At 41.8% G+C, this 17708-nt stretch overlaps 1 protein-coding gene across 26 annotated transcripts in view; it reads left to right on the top strand.

Moving 5' to 3' along the window:
• The window catches only part of LOC136097497 (poly(rC)-binding protein 3-like), a 518562-nt gene that overhangs the window by 476687 nt on the left and 24167 nt on the right, over positions 1–17708 (top strand). For 19 of the 26 annotated variants that reach the window (XM_071804378.1, XM_071804377.1, XM_071804379.1 and 16 more), the window contains 5 exons: positions 985–1113; positions 3207–3350; positions 8322–8378; positions 8892–8967; positions 10827–10879. In XM_071804378.1, coding sequence (XP_071660479.1) covers positions 985–1113; positions 3207–3350; positions 8322–8378; positions 8892–8967; positions 10827–10879 — 459 coding nt within the window. The remainder of the gene's footprint in view (positions 1–984; positions 1114–3206; positions 3351–8321; positions 8379–8891; positions 8968–10826; positions 10880–17708) is intronic. The other 7 variants (XM_071804380.1, XM_071804372.1, XM_071804382.1 and 4 more) reach the window with 6 other exon arrangements.

The raw sequence follows: 17708 nt of genomic DNA, 5'->3' as shown, positions 1-17708 counted from the left end.
TAAGGTATATTAGTGCCAAGATCAAATCTAAAAATAAAACCCCAAACTGGCTCATTACCACTTGGTTTCATTAACAAGCTAAAAGTTGATGATGTGCATATATTTAATCCACATTAATTATAATTTAGAAGGGCTTCTGTACCATTCTGAGATATTCCAGAGCATAAGGGGCCCGAAATTTCATCCAGAAACACAAGTAAGCTATTAGTAGACTAAAGGACCATTTATCTGCAATTTGTTTCCTTAGCAGGCCTTCTTCAGTTATCAGCATTTTTTCCTTTTTTTCTTTTTATTATTGAAAAGTACTACATTTCACCTTTTTTCATTTTTCAGTCAGCATTGGAAATGTCTGTCTTTGAGGGGGTTAACAGACTTGTCCTGAAATTCAGGTTAACAGCTGTTGAGGCCTAATCTTCCTAGGATGGGAGTGTTTGCAAATTGGCTTGAACAGGCAAATCCATGTCCTGCGAGACCCCAATTACCCTGTCTAGGCAGGAGTTTGCATACTCACTCTATCATGTATCTCGCAAAGAAAAGACAAAAAATTTAGAGGTGCTTCCCCTCCATCACATCAATGAATCACTGGGTTTTGAGAGGCATCACGTTCTACAGCTTCCTCGCAAGGGAAGGAGGAGGGGCAAGCACCGATCTCTTCTCTCTGGTGACTGACAGAACCTGAGGGAATGTCAGGAAGATGTGCCAGGGGAGGTTTAGGTTGGACATCTGGAAAAGGTTCTTCACCCAGAGGGTGGTGAAGCACTGGAACAGGCTCCCTGGGTGGGTAGTCAAGGCCCCAAGCCTGACAGTGTTCAAGAAGAGACTGGACATCATCCTCAGACACAAGGTGTGAATTTTGGGGTTGCTCTATGCAGGGACAGGAGTCGGACTCAATGATCCTTGTGGGTCCCTTCCCACTCAGGACATTCTATGATTCTATGGTGATCTGCCCAGCGATGACACTCTCTTCCTTTGTCTCTGCTCAAGTCTACAGGAGCCCAGGTGCAGGTGGCAGGGGACATGTTGCCAAACTCAACGGAGCGTGCTGTGACCATATCAGGCACCCCTGACGCCATTATCCAGTGTGTGAAACAAATATGCGTGGTTATGCTGGAGGTAAGTGAGCACTGGTTATACCACTTCTCACTCAGGAGATGCTCAAACACATTATTAATTTTCAAGCGCCCTGGGTTCCCCAGGGATGCTACCTGCCCTTCCCATGCCAGGATTTCAAGAGGACTTGGTTAAACTGTGCCTTTCCTGGTGTTTGAGAGCTTCCTTCGACAGGGTTCAGCAATCAAAGATCAGGGCTGTCATGTTACTGTCACACAACAAATCATGTCCAGCATAGAGCTGCAGCCCATTCTGAGAGAAAAGCGTTTTATTCTGATGCAGAATAGGGCCGAAAACTTCTATGTCTTGTTTTAAATAGGAATAATTCTGACTAACGTAATTTAGATTTACCAGGACTTTTTGCTTCCTTAGGGTCAAGTCATTGCATATGGCCAGAATGTTTCATTTTCATGGCAGTTGTTTAACTCTTAGATTAAATGATACAAAATTAATCCATATAAAAATCTGGGCATTTTAATACCTATTGAAAATGCCCATAATTTCCTATATTTCTTAACTGATCAATTTGAATAGAAGTTTGAAAAAAATTTTGCAAATCAAAAAGAAATATTTTGACCTCGTAACTATAACTTTTAACAAGGGACTTGAAGCATCTCTACTTTTATAACATTTTCTGCTGGAAAAGTTTCTGTGTTTTTTTGGTTTGGTTTGGTTTTTTTTCCGAAATCTAGTCAATGGCTGTGTCATTATGATCTCTGACACCCTACTGTGCTGTTATTCTTTTAAGAGGGGAGAAACAAGAGAGTATTTGTGACAGCACTGTTGGTTGTTCGGAAGCATGCAACAGATCAAAATGGCACACAGCCTTTGCATCAAAATGTCATACAGCCTAATGCAAATAGAAGTATAAAAATTAATAAATCCCCTGTGTTTAACTGGGGAAAAGTGAGTATTGCTTCATTTTTTTTAACTACTGTGAAGAAGGAATGTCTTAATAAAAATGTAACACAACAAAAAAAAATTAAAAAATAATTTTAGTTTGTTAGAGATGGAGTATATGATGGCAATAGTTATCGGCTCTGTGAATACAGTGTATAGTCTGCTGTACAACTGACATTCATGGAATGAAGAGTTATTTGCTAAACAAGATGAGTGAAGGCACTTCTCAAAACCAGAAAGACACAGTCCTATTTTGCCACAGGTAGAGTCACTTTTTAAATAGCATTTAAAATTTTGACATAAGAAGTACTTAGTTTTAACACAAGTCAAAACACAAGCAGCACTAAGAAGACACTGGCTTAACTAGAGTTTGCTTCCTCAAACATTTAAATAACTCAGAAAATTTATGTGCTTTAATTTGCAGCATATATTTATTTTGGCAACAAACACTTTCATTGATGAGAAATACCTAATATATTAATTAATGGAAGTGATATTGTTTTGATCTTCTTTGGTTGTGGTTAATGCCCTGAAACCAGGGCACCATTCTGCTAGGTGTTGCACAGGAAGTTTGAAACCTTTTTTAACAAGCAGGTCCTTCTGTTTTATTGATGAGGAGAAAGTTAACTTTAGTCAGAGGTTTTCCCTTTGGGTCCCTGCCTTAGTCTACAGGTAAAAAACTCTTTCCATGCATGAGGAAGGCCATGGTTACGCTCCTGCTGCAGCCAAGAGGATTTTTCTTCAACCTTTCAGCTCGGTCAGACAAAATGCAGGGTCAGGCTGGTCATTTGCAATTGAACAACAAGAAACCTTGATGAGTAGCAGTGTAGGAAAGATTGATAAGCAGGAGATGTGCTCTGTGTTAACAAAGTGAGAGCATGGGCTAGATTCTTCCAAAACCTCAACAAATTACAAAATTGTGTGCATGTTTTCTGAAATGCCTTGACATGCTTAGTGAAGCTTCATAGCTTCATCCATGGAAGTCCCAAGAACCAGAACTGCCAGGTTTGGCTGTGCAGCTGGGACCTCAGCTCTTCCCCTGGAAGGCCAGACAACCGGCCTCCCTCTTGGTTTTGGGCTGGTGGGGTGGACTGGGTTAACTGCATGCCTTGTTGTCTGAAGTGACCAAGGAGTGATCTTTTTAATAGAGCTCTGCTTCACTATGCATTTTGATCATTTTGTGTTTTTGTCTACAGTCCCCACCCAAAGGTGCCACCATCCCCTACCGTCCCAAACCTGCCTCTGCACCTATCATTTTTGCAGGTGGCCAGGTAAGAGCAGACACCATTTTGGCTTCAGCTGGAAACCACACCGTCTTGGCCCAACCTCAGCCAGCGCCTGTTAGTTTTCAACATTTACTCTTTTTTGCCTGGTATAGTATTGATGTGCTTTGTCTACTCTGTGTGCTTGTAGTTGGCAGGAAAGGGGGACACTGCATTGCAAACTTGACACAAAATTCTGATGACTGGTATTTTACTAAAATTTAAAATTTTCTTCTGTAATTAAGAAAGGTTTGCCCTTCTGCAAATTGGGAGGTGTCCAAATGAGATGCTCCCTGAGTGGGACAAAATTACGTGCCGTAGGGGTTGTTTTTTTCACTCTTAACTTACAGCTCCGTCAGCAGTATAAGCAGTTTTGTCACCCTGTCAGAGATTATCAAACAAAGCTGCTCACAAAATGCATAATTTTTTCTCTCATAGTTTTCGTGTTTTTTAGGACCAAATAGCATGTTTTGCAGTAAAAATTTTCACACACGTAATTCCAGCTGCTTATAGTTTCTCAGGACGTAGAAGCAATTGGGTTCTGAGATTAAAGGAACTGCATACGTGCGGATGCAGACCTTCCCAGCCATGGGGTGCAATAGCCTGATTGATAACACAGAGCTTTCCTGTTTTGTTTTGTTTTGGTTTTTGTTTTGTTTTGTTTTACACAGTGAAGTTTTGACGATTCCCCCTTCATTTTAAGCTATATCAGTCAGGGTTCTCATCTGCCCTTAAAACCCCAAATGCAATGTGGCTCTTCCTTGCCTTTTGATAACGCTCTGAAATGGGTCTGCAACATGCCACTAAGACATGGTGGGAATTTGCTCTGCCATCATCTGTTGCAGGGGGAATGCAGTTTTAGTAAGTCATGAGCCAGCAATGAACACAGCTGATATGTACCCTAAAAACACCACAGTAGGCTCACAAAGGGGACCCATATAGCCAACAGGCTAAGAGTAGCAATGCCCAGATATGTGCAAAGGTGGAGGAGTGAGATTCTGCAAGCCCTGCCCAACTCAAGGAGAAATTGATCTCCTAAATCTGACCTAGAGGAAGGCAGCCATCTCTGTACTTGGGATTCATGTCTGTTAAGCCCCTCTGGCAGCGAGGCACCCCCACTCAGCCAAATCTTTTCCCCAAATAATGGCAAGGCACCTTTTTAAGCAGTTACTGAGTGGGAAGAGCCACTCAAGTGCACGGTGGAACATCCACAGGCAGGTCCCACCTCCCCTCCCAGTAGTCCAGCCCAAGTCATCACCATGTCATGGAGTGTGGGATATGAGATCATGTCTCATCCCAGTAGGCAATTCAGAGGTCATTTGAGAAGCCAGACATGGGGTTCCTGGTGGGGCTGCTGGTATCAGTGGTGGTGCAGCAACTGGTGCCTCTCTGATCTGATGGTTTGTGAGGAAGCTCCTGTGCATCTCAAGTGTACATCAAAGTGCCATTGCTTCCTACAGGCCCTTGTAATGAGCTTTCTCTGAACTTTTGTCTCAGAGTTTTACTTTCTACTCTGTAATGATACATTGTGATGTATATCCGGATTTTCATAATCGGGATGTAGTAGCTTTCATTTCCTGGTGTTCAAGGCTACCACTCTTAGTTGGCTTCAAAATAAGAAATCTGCTTCCTTAGTGACCAAAGTTGAATTGAAATTTAAAATAATTTGCCAGAAATTGGTCTATGACTGAAAGTTCAAAATAATTTACTCCATATATATATATATATATCAAGTTTACACTGCAGTGCTTTCCTTTAAGAATATGTGTGTGTATATATGCGGCAGTCCGTGCTACCAGTATTGTAATTACCACTATCTTCAAAGATTGTTTCTGTATGTGATTACTCGAAAATATTGAAACTGCTAGAGTAATTTGAGCAGTTTGTATAAATAATTGAAAGTGTCCTATTTTAAGGCCAAATAGCTCTTTTCATCTTCAGTTCTATCAGTTAAAAAGTGTTCTCACTTTTCTAATGCAACCTTGTTGATGTGAGAAAGAGTGTAGGGGCTAGGCACTTTCTGCATGGTTTGAGTTTAGCCTGTGGCTAAGCAAACTTTGTAAGAAAAAGCCTAAGGAGTGTTTGGGAATCAGTATAGAAGGACACTTTACCAAACCTTCATAACTGGATATTGATACTGAAAATAAAATGTTATCAGCAGTGTTAATTCTACCCAAACTTTTGGCTACAGTATCAGAAGTTATATTTTCATTCTAAAGTACGCCATGGCTATCTTGAAAGGTTTTGATTTGTTTAATGCTTGCATAGCAAACAACACTAGCAAAATCACATTTCCAGTTTTTCTTAATAAGTTGGGGTTCTTCTGCTTTAAGTATAGTTTTTAATTCTCTTGTGCTTCTTCGATACTGCGTTGCATAACAGTACTAAAAGAAGGTTCCTGAACACTGTCCTGCCCTGCTCTACCCCTTACCGATATTTAGCATATGCAGTGATTGAAAATGAAAACAATCCAACACTCCTGCCTGAGGGAAACAAATGGGAAATTTCTACCAACTGTGCTATGTTGCTGTTTGAATGGGTACTTACAGGGTACAGCTTTGATTCATGCCTCATAGCAATTTTCCGGTTTAAGTTAAGGAAGGTTTGCAAACCAAGTCGTTCCTGTGCCAGTATGACAGTAGGAAAGTTGCCTTTGACTTTGATGGAGCAGACCCGTAGCTCATGTCCTTAGTGAAATGTTACAGTACAGATGTCTCCGTAACCTCCACCAGGTTTGTACTTGGCGTGCCTCAGACGCGGAAGGGCAGAGTTCCGCTGCTAAGGGATAAAGCAGTTAAAGACAGTTTTTCTCAATCTGAATCAATCAACTGACCTTTTGGGAGCCTAAGAAGTGAAGAGTGCTTTTTTTTTTTCTTTTTTTCTTTTTTTTTCAACTGGGAAAGAAAATTCAAGACCCATCTTATTCATGCTGCTCTGATGGTTTTCGTTGACAGCCAAATAAGGGCTAGATTGAACTCTGAATGTTCATTATTTCTGTTATTTCTCCCATTTGTTTGCTTCCTCATGTGTATACATGGAAGTATGAGGGAGCAGAGTGATGAGGAAAGGGGTGACTTCTGTTAGGTTCACTGCTGGTTTTTCCGCAGTGGTTTCTTGCTGATTTGCAGACCACAACTTGGGAAGCACTCATGTAAAAGATATTTAAAGTAAAGCCATGATCAGGAAGGACTTATGACCTAGCACAGAGGCACACAGGCCAAAGTGTGGTTTCCAAACCTGCTGTTTGCTCATGGACCTAAGCCCCTGCCCAGCACTGTTTCCAGCTGTAACCTCCCTGAGGCCACGCACAGAGCCCCCACTCAACAAAGCAACGTCACATCTCCTTAAAGTTGTCCTCATTTGGTGAAACAAACACATGCTTTGCTTGCTTGAACACATGCTTGCTTAAGACTCCACTGACAGCAGTGATCACCTGTTTCAGTGGACTAAAACCTTTTCTTGTCGTTTATAAACGATCAGTAATGACCATCCCCTGTAGATGCATGTGGTTATGTGTGCCCACGAGCATCCCATTGAGCCCAGTCACACACTTCTGGCTGAAAACTGTTGCTGTGCATGATGTTAGCCAGATTGCACCCTTGCTTTATAACTAATTTAAAAACTAAATGAAATGTTTTTTCTCCAGAAGAGAAATTCTGCTGCAAAAATGTGCATCAAGTAGTTGAGGCATTGAAGGTTTTAATATCTGAACTCCATTAAATGAATTGTTTTATCATATGCAAAGGATTCATTACTTTCTAAGAGGTCTTTTGTCAAATAAGCATTTTGCCAACTAAGCTAATGAGCTCTGTTCCTGTTTATAATTCTCCCACTACAAATATTTATACATTATAATTTGTCTTTCTGCTTTCCTGCCTGTCTAAGCACAAGCACATTAAAATTTTTCTGACATGTCATTCCTTTCAGAAAAGCCCTACAGGATCTAATATAAAATTATAAACTCTCTATAGTTTTTTCTTTATAGGCCATTACAGAGAGTTGAACAGAGCCAGCAAAAAAGACAAAGGGCTGTGCTAACTGGTGCCAGACATGCCACTGTGTCCCTCCTCATGTGCTTTATTTGCCTCCTACATCTCACCCCAGCATTGCCAGAAGTTATGCCAGAAACTCTACCCCTTGCACTGCTCTTGTGGTGCAGAGGCTAGATTTGGAAGGGGGACATTTGGCTTCTTCTGGAACAGGCTGTTCAGAGTGGAGTCTCCTTCTCTGGAGACATTCAAAACCCATGTGGACATATTCATGTGTGATCTGCTCTGGGTGAACCTGCTTTAGCAGGTGGGTTGGACTAGATGATCTCCAGAGGTCCCTTCCAACCCCAACCATTCTGTGATTCTGTAGACCACCATGCTGGGGTTCTCCGTCATGCTCCTATCTCCTGACTGGTGTGCTGACCCCCTGCACAGGCACTGCAGGACAAGCTGCCATCCAGCACATGTGCTCACCTACCTGCTGGCATGGCAGCTGGGGGCACGAGCCCCATGAGGTGCACCGGGGCACACGTTTGCTGGCATTTAGCACCTGTGGCTGTCATTAGCCAGATGAGGTGTCTGAGAGCCATCTGGCACGTGTCCCCGCCAATGGCAGTCAGGAGCTGGATGGCAGGGCACTCCCTGGGCAGGTCTGCCCCATCCTTGCTGCCCCCTTGTTGCTTCAGCGTCAGCATCTCCCTGTGTGTATGTGTAGCATCGGGAGGGGAAGCGACCACGCCGTGTGCTCCTTGACCCCAGCTCTGCTTCCAGGAGATGGAGCTGGACTAAAGAGAGGTCCTGAGGACCAAGGTCATCAGAGTTTGGGCAGTAGCACTTGGCATCCCTTGCTTGCAAGGGATATGTGGGCAGCCCAAGAGAGACCTTTCCATACCATGCCAAGCATTATCAGGCAGCACAAGACAATTAAGCTTCGCTCAGCATTGAAGGTGATGTGGGTGACGTTTGCCTGGGGAGCCAGGAGGAGCTTTTCTGATGAGAACAGGAACCCTGCTTGTCCTACCTGACTGACCTGTGTCTTAACTGTCCTTGTTGTTTTCAGGCGTTCACGATCCAGGGGCAGTATGCCATCCCTCATCCAGACGTGAGTCCAGCGCATGTAAATTACTCCCTTTTTCTTCCTTTCCCTCTTATTTGTTCTGGGCAACATTTGCTTTCTACAGTTAGCAATAAAGACATGGCCTAAGGACACCTTTCCTGAATGACACACTGTATAGCCAAGTGTTAGCTCAGCTGCAACTCTTCTGTTGTGTAATAATTGCTAGAAAGTACAATGGCCCAGGAACAAATGACAGTTATCTTGGTCTTTTTTGCATGTGATATATTTGAGTTATTTTAATATGTAATTCTACGATAATTAGTTAATATTAACAATAGCCATTACATGTAATAACAGTAGAGATGTCATTTATAACCAAGTTTGGGTTTTGGTTTTGTTTTTTTGTTTTTTGTTTTTTATTTTCTCTACAGTAGATTAGAATGAATAATTAAACCTTTTTTTCTTTTCAATATAATTTTAATTAATCCAGTTTTAGAACATGTAAGATGGTTTCTCTGCTCTGAAATAATTCCATTTGATTGGTTAGTTCTAATTTCCCATCCTGCCCTGCAGTTGACCAAGCTTCACCAGTTGGCTATGCAGCATCCCCCCTTTACTCCCCTTGGGCAGACCACCCCTGGTTTCCCTGGTACGTACCCATGACCCCCTGGGGAAGTCCTTCTTCTTAACAGCTTTGTTTCCCGTGGTCATTACATCATTTTAATAATAAATGTGGTAAATGACCAGAGATCCTTCTGTTTTCACACATTAATCTGTGTTCTTCCCCTGCCTCCCTATGCCTCTGTTACAGTTCCTTTCATCGTTACTAAAACACGCTTTGTTTGTTTCATTTATTTAATCAAAACTGCTTCATTTGTGCCATTGGCTAAAAGCTCTGAGTTTCTTTCATTCAGGCCTCGTAAAGTTATTATGTGCCGTACAGTATGTACCAGTTGATCCTGAGTGAAGTACTTGGGCATAGATCTTGTCAAATATCCCGTTCAATAACATGTTCATAAAGAAGTAAACATAGAAAAACAGTATGTAATCAGGGTACAGAAATACTGATTGAAGAAATTACTGCATGCTGAAATTCAAACTCCTTGTAGAGCCAAATGTCTTAAGAGCATCTGCAATCATCAGTGCTGGGACAAGTACCTCTCTTCCTACTAGATATGCAGATATGGCTACAAAATGCAATGGAAATTTAGTTAAATTAAGGACTGCAAATTTGGCCCATACGTATTAAAACTGAAGCTGAATTTTTGATTCAAGAGTGAGAAGTCAGTTTACCCTGCAATAAATAATTTTCGCTGTACTTCACTGCACAGATGTTTGGCATCTAAAAACTTCACAAACCAGAAGTACCTATGTACTGGTACATGCTCTGTATGGTAAATAACATTTTATCACATACATCAAATTCTGTGATCAACTTGATTTTTTTATATTCAATGTAAAATAAGCATATGTGACTCTTAATATAAACATAAGTAAAATGTAGGTGAGACACTTTTTTGTAAGAGTATTTCTTTTTCATATTTTCTAGTTGGAAATAAGTATTTTTGGTATGTCTTTACAGATACTAATAGTGATAATAATGATAATAATAATAATAATAATAATAACAACAACAACAAATACCAAAAAAAGAGAAAACAAAATAAGATAAAGAGAAATTATATCCAAAATATATTTTTGTTTCTTCGTGGTGTATCTGATAAAATATCTACAAGTAATACTAAATTGCCTTTCCTAGCTTTATGTTTTCCTTACTCTTGTCATTAACATACTGCTCTTTAATCTTCTGCTTATATTTGTGAGATGTATCTTTCTGTAACATTCCTCTGTGTTAGAGCAGTAACTCCATTTTTCCTGAGAATTTTCCTTTTGTCCACCCAATTTACAAACAAATGTATGCAGCTTAGAGTATTTTGTACAGTTCCCTTCAAAAATTACCCTTCCCAACCTTTCTTCAGCAGCTAATCCCACATGTAATTTCCAAATTTCCCTGGGTTAATTTCCTCATCCTTATTTTAATTTATTAATTTTTCTTTTTCATAGCTATGTATTTTGTTCTGCTAATTGTTAGTTTGACTTCCACTTTCATTTTCCATATTCTAGAACTCCTGGTAGACAGGTCAAATTTCAGCCATCCATTAATTTCTCAATTGATGCACTAAGAACATACTTCAGAGACCGTTTTTAGGGGAAACCCTTCATTTTCTAGAAGCTTTTTATGACCCTGTGGAATCTCATGTGACATTTGTTGCTTTGGTGGGTTAAAGGTTGATTAAAAAAAGACTCATTTGAAATTAGTCCAGCCCTCTGAGTTTTGCATCTCTTGCTTTCTTTTCCATTTCGCTAGCAGTTCTCTATTTTTCTTTGCTCCTCTCTTTTTACTTTTTTTCCTTCTCTCTGTATGTTTCCTTCTTTAAAATATCATTTGTTGTGTCTTCCCTTCTTGCAAACAACTGACGTGAGATTTTCCCTCTGTCCCCTGAATAGGACTGGATGCCACTACTCCAACCAGTTCCCATGAACTTACTATTCCCAATGATGTAAGTGGACCAATAGTCAGTGTCACTTTCTCTTCTCTGGCTCCTCTGCCACATCTCATCTTTGCTTGATTTGTAAGCACTAGTCCTCAGAATAAACCATACAGCATTTAGTCTGGGGAGGGGGTATTAGGGTGGCACTAGCACAGGTTGTCTCAGCAGAGGAGTTAAAGGGGATGGAAAAAGGTGCAGCTTGTGCCACTCTGGTCTCCACTGCACCCCGCATGTACCCAAGGCAGTATTTTTTTCTGAGCAAAAAAGCTACTTCAGTTATGTAAAATGCAATATAACGGCTTATTGGAAAAAGCAAGGGCTAAAAGCATTCCTGCTTCAGCAACTCTGAACTGGCTGTGATTGACAGACCCAGTCCCCATGAGCAACATGGTACTGAATCTTAAAAGAGCTACTCAAAGTGCCCAGCCGACATGCTGCATGTCATATAAAAATGCCTTACCATTTTATTCACTTTCATTGCAGATGGGGTTTTTTTTCAGTTTTCATTACAAATGAGTCACTTGGAAAATGGAAGATTTCTCCTCCAGTGAAAAATGCTTTCAAGCATGAGTGGGATCACAAATAGCAATTATATTACTTAAGACATACTTACAATAGTGTGTAAGCCCTATTAAACTTGGTGGCAATGATTTACAGTAAGAAAAAATACAGAATAACAAAGAAATTAAGGTAAATATTTTATGAGTTCTGTGAGTTCGTAAGCTTTCTGTTACTTAAAAGATATCCTGCTGATTTGTCAGTACCTGCTTTATAACCCAATTTATTGTATGTTGAGAATTTTATGGGAGAATTGTATTTATCCTTACAGTGCAAGTTTTTTAATCTCAGTCTCAGGCAGATGTTGTTCTTGCTGTCAGTGATATAAATCCAAGGTCACTCTTCTCACTTCACTTCTCTCAGGGTTCATAGCAGAGAATGAGAGGGAGAAATTTGGCCTTGTGTCCTGTAGTACAATAGAAAATTCAAAAAATAAATGTTTCTCATCTAGGAGATATGAAGAGCCCTGGCTCAGCACTATCCTCTGAGAAGCAAGCGCAGATCCATGTGCTGTTTCCAATAGAAGGTTTTTCTGACTACACAGTGCCTGTCTTCTTGTTGTTGCTATAGGAGCAAAACCAAGGCAAAAATGGGGTCAGGCTCAGCAATAGCTCGCAGGGGCTCTAGAGGTGGTGAAAGAGAGTTCTGATGTTTGTACAGTGTCAGGGTGTGCAGTAAAGGACCAAAGGGCTGGAGTGCTACCCACATTTGCCTGTGTGTGTGTCTATGTGTCTGTGTGTGCACCTGTTGTGTCCTGTTGGGCATCAGGGGCTGCTTGGGAATTTTGTAGGAGGAAAACTGTTTTCCCCATGCATCTCCCTGAGACATTTGCTCTGCCCATGCTCTGGGCTGTTGGCCCTGCCCCGCCAGGCTGCCCTCGGGCTGCCTGTGTACCATTTCCAGGGTCTCCTGGCATAACCATGCGTCCTGGTGTCCCACAGCCCCCTGGCTGCTGCAGCAAGGCTGCTCTTTGGGCAGTCCCTAGGCTAGAAATGAGGAGATGAGGGAGCCAGAGGGACATGGGACAGAGATGGAGTTGGGTGAGGAGGCACCAACGCCCATGTTTCTTGTGTGCCCCGTCAGTCAGACGCTGCGCACGGAGAGAGGGCAGAGCAGGAAAGGGCAAAAGGAATGCAGAGGCAGCAGCAGCTGTGCAGCAAAGCCAACAGAGTCGGTTTGATTTCACTTTCATCTCCTAATTCCAGTGTTGACAGACAGGCAGTCAGTGTGGCATGGTGATTGTGCATCTGGTTGGAGGTGAAGGAAGCTGCAGTCCCAGAGATGCCTGTGGTCAGTCCCCAGCCTGCCCCAACCCCAGGGATCAACTCCCTGTGCTCTGTCAGTCCTGCAGCTTTCTCATCATACGTGCTTATGTGTGCAGAAGTCCAGCATGCGTGAGAAGAACATGAGACTTGCAAATATCTACATGCTCTGCAGCTACCAGATAAGTCAGTCTGTATCTGCCTATGTGCTATACTTATTTTTAAAAATCAAGATAATGATAAGTACCTGAAGCCAAAACCTCAGTAAAAATCTGATGGAGCAAAATCAGACATAAAGAGAATAAGTAGCTCAGACTTTAGCCTAGTAGATATTAATAGCCATTTACAATTTGCATAGCTTCATATTAAAATCAAATTTCCTTACTCCCTCTGGCCTTTAGGCAGTAACAGAACATTTTTCTTCTGTTATTAATAATTACTGTAACATCATGCTGCTTTCTTCATAAAGTGTGCTGATAATTGCAACTAACCTGTTGCTAAATAACAAAGAGATATCAGACAACAAAGAAATGCATTTTACGGAAAACTATTTTCCATATGCTAAAAAGCCAAGGCTTTGTCTCCAAATGGTAAATTCAGGAGATTTGCCTTTCTAGGTTTTCTTAGAACTTCTGGATATCCCCAATAAGAGAATAGAAGGCACATTTCTCCACGTCCCTCTCTGAAGTAACTTTTTTCCATATCTGGTATCTGCTTTTTCTCATCAAAACCTGTCGTAAGAGTGTCTGGTTGCCTTTCTTTCCTTGCTGGGATCCTGACGGGCCTTCCACTGTTGTGCAAATTATACAATATAGGTGTCTTTCACACATATCCCAGAATAAAGTGGCGTAACTGTGTCAGGTCCTGAAGGGAACAGAAGGGATGGTATCACTTGGTGTAGCTGATTGGGAACAGATAACAGATGTTTTAAGATTTTGTGATCCAATCATCCAAAATGGCCAATAAGAGTAAATGAACAAAACAATAATTTAAAGATTCTTATTAAAAAATATGCATATTTTGCACATTTTGCATACTTTGGGAGAGGCAAGCAGAAGCAAGTAACGGGAAAACAATTTCCCCCTCAGGAAACACCACTAACATTTTAAGAAAGCTATAAATCTGATCAATATTCCATAGAAACAGAAATGTCAATCCATCCAAGTTGGAAATGGCATAGTGAAGAGCCACCTTTATTTCCTCATGGAGCCACAAGGACTTACCTGCAAACGATGGAGGAGGACTCATGTGCGCAAAATGCTCTTGGAGCAGCCCACAGTGAAACCCAGTATTGGCTCCACACAATGCTCCAAGGAGGTCCGTGTGGTGCTGCCTTGTCCACCAGTGGTCATTGGGAGGACTGAGCTCTCATCTTTGCAGATCCCAAATCCATTTCCTGCAAGGGGACAACCAGTGCCAGCCCTTAAGGAGAAGACTAGGGCAGCGTCGGACTCCAACTGTGACTTTCATCAAAGCCACCTACCACCTGCATGTTACAGGAAAAGTGCACCTTGCTCTCCCTACAGCTCCAGATGGGGAAATCCCTCCTCCTGAAAAGCTCTGAGAACAAATGCCATGTTCTTACAAAACTAAGCTGCTGGCTAAATCCGTCTATGACTCAGAAACTTTCAAGTTGGATTAGATGGTTTAAAATCAATGATTAAGCAAATACTTAATAATCCACACTAGACAAGTTGAGAAAAGTCCTGCAGTAGGGTAAGTCAAAGCACTTCCACTGGAGGCAAGGGATCTGTGGGTTCAGCCTCAATAAATTTACCTCACTGCTGGGTGCCTCCCATGTAACAGAGAAAAAAATGCCCAGAGTAAAAATACAGAATTAACCAGATTCTGCCAAATAGGCATGTTTAAGGAGGTGTGTTATCAAAAAAAATCAATTCTATCACTTTTTATATGTTTGCACGTGGCCTGATCTTTTTCTCTCCTTAATCTGAGAAAATATCAATTCATTCTTCAAGTAGACATGTCCAGATGAGGTCAAGAACCAGCAGAAAGATTTCACACTCTTAATATCCATCAGAAGCAAAATGAGACCTTTGGTGGAACAAAGTACTTTTGAGAATGAGAAGTAATTTGTCCCAGAGCCACCTATGGCTCACTTTAGGGAACAAGATGGGAACAGGTGTTGGGCTCTCAATAAATCGAAATACACCTAAATCGGCAGAGTCATTTACGTTACAAAACAACTATTATAATACTTCATATCTGGAAATGTTTTCTCAGTTTTCTGTATGCCTTCTTGCAAAGCCTATGAAATGATTATAGTTCAGATTTTCCATTATCCTGGCAAGGAAAGTGAAGTTATTTAGTAGTAGTAGTGGTAGTAGTGGTGGTGGTGGTGGTGGTGGTAGTGGTAGTAGTAGTAGTATCGTTGTCACTGTTTTTTAAGAGGCACAGAGTATTTAAACATCGTAGTAGTAGTAGTAGTATCATTGTCACTGTTTTTTAAGAGGCACAGAGTATTTAAACATCTCTTTCCAGGCCATGTAGTAAGTCTGTAAAGAACAGTGATCATACCTCAAATTATGTCTGCCTAAAGAGGACTCTGCCCTCAGCTTTTCTAACCAAAAGCCTGTATCTTTATGAAAAGAGATTGAACAGTCTCCAGCGTGATGAGTACTTCCTCACTCAACTAATGGAGAGGCTTTGCCAAAGCCACTGGATATGCTTTGGGTTGGCAGTGGGGTACCAAGGGGAACCATGTGTACCTGTGGACAGGTATGGTCAACCTCCAGACAGCAGATATCGAGATGCAGAGGCTACTTCCTTGGCCCTTTATAACATCACTATACTCATGATGAGAAAGGAATCTGATTTTTTTTACCAGTACTCAAAAAACAAGTGAGCTCCATGCTACTTTCTGTGACAAAAAAATAACTGCAGCATTGGACTTGGATAATAAACCAAAACCTAAAAGTCTAATTGCTGCTAGTGCTGCAAAGAAGTAATGCAATGTGATGGACATAGAGGAGCAAACCTGTAGGAAACACGCAACAGAAAGCTGTTTTTGTTAGGCTCAATCAGTGATTTTAGGAATATGGGAAAAATACAGATATTTAGCATTTATATTTAGCATTATGGGGAAGAAAAAAAATAGAATAGAGGGATCTGAATGAGAGATGGCATGGTGTATTGGGAAAAATTATCAGCATCAAGAGTTTGGGGTGGGAGAGATCACAGTAGGCCTTTCAGTTTCACCCTTTAAGAGTACAGACTCTGGATTCAATCCTGTTTGCATTGGTACCAGCAGAACTTTACTGAAGGACAGAGTAAAACAAGAAAAAAAGCAGAATTCTGGTTCTTGGAGAAGTTAGGAGGGCGGTCAGCAGAACTGCCACCTTGGACTTCCAGAAGGCAGACTTTGACCTGTTTAGGAGGCTGGTTGGCAGAGTCCCTTGGGAGGCAGTCTTGAAGGACAAAGGAGTCCAAGAAGGCTGGTGTCTCTTCAAGAAGGAAATCTTAGAGGCGCAGGAGCAGGCTGTCCCCACGTGCCAGAAGACAAGACGGCGGTGAGCAAGATCATCCTGGCTGAACAGAGAGCTTTGTCTGGAACTCAGGAGAAGTAATATGACCTTTGGAAAAAGGGGTAGGAAACTCAGGAGAACTACAAGGATGTCATGAGGCTATAAAGGGAGAAAATGAGAAGGGCCAAAGCCCAACTGTAGCTAAGTTTGGTTGCTGCTGTAAAGGCAACAAAAATGTTTCTATAAATACATAAGCAACAAAAAGGTGGCTAAGGAGAATCTCCATTTTTTATTGGATGTAGGGGACAGTATAGTGACAGAGGATGAGGAAAAGGCCAAGGTACTTAATGCCTTCTTTGCCTTAGTCTTTAATAGTAAGACCAGCTGTTCTCCAGGTACACAGCCCCCAAGGTTGGAAGACAGGGATAAGGAGCAGAGTGAAGCCCCAATAATCCAAGGGCAAATGATTGGCAACCGGCTACACCACTTAGACAATTACAAGTCTATGGGGCTGGATGAGATCCACCCAAAGGTTCTGAAGGAGCTGGTGAAGGTGCTCATCAAACCACTTTCCATCATTTATCAGAAGTCCTGGCTAACTGGAAAGGTCCCAGTTGACTGGAAGGTGGCAAATGTGATGCCCATCTACAAAAAGGGCCAGAAGGAGGAACCAGGGAATTACAGGCCTGTCAGTCTAACCTCAGTACCAAGGAAGGTCATGGAGCAGATCATCCTGAGTGCCATCATGTAATGTGTACAAGACAACCAGGTGATCATACCAAGTCAGCATGGGTTTATGAAAGGCAGGTCCTGCTTGACTGACCTGATCTCCTTCTATGACAAGGTGGCCTGCTTAGTGGATGAGGGAAAGGCTGTGAATGTTGTTTACCTAGACTTCAATAAAGCCTTTGACACTGTTTTCCATCACATTCTCCTGAAGAAACTGGCTGCTTATGGCTTGGATGGGCATACTCCTCACTGAGTAAAGAGATGGTTAGATGGCCAGGCTCAAAGAGTTGTGGTGAATGGAGTTAAATCCAGTTGGCAGCTGGTCATGAGTGGTGTTCCTCAGAGTTCAGTATTGGGGCCAGTTCTCTTTAATATATTTATCAATGATCTGGACAAGGGGATCATGTGCACCTTTAGTGTGCCCAGGTGGCCAAGAACGCCAACATCATCCTGACTTGTATCAGAAATAGTGTGGCCAGCACGACCAGGGAAGTGATTGTCCCCCTGTATTTAGCAGTTTTGGGCCCCTCACTACAAGACAGGAATTGAGGTGCTGTAGAGAGTTCAGAGAAGGGCAGCGAAGCTGGTGAAGGATCTGGAGATCAAGCCTTATGAGGAGCAGCTAAGGGAGAAAAGGAGGCTGAGGGGAGACCTTATAACTCTCTACAACTATGTGAAAGAAGGTTGTAGCATGGAGGGCGTTGATCTCTTCTCCCAAGTGACAAGTGATAGAACAAGAGGAAATAGCCCCAAGCTTCACCAGGGGAAGTTCAGATTGGATATTAGGAAAAAATTTCTCCACCAAAA

The sequence above is a fragment of the Patagioenas fasciata genome, chromosome 2 (assembly GCF_037038585.1).
Source record: "Patagioenas fasciata isolate bPatFas1 chromosome 2, bPatFas1.hap1, whole genome shotgun sequence".
NCBI lineage: Eukaryota > Metazoa > Chordata > Aves > Columbiformes > Columbidae > Patagioenas > Patagioenas fasciata.
This window is presented reverse-complemented; position numbering and strand designations above follow the sequence as displayed.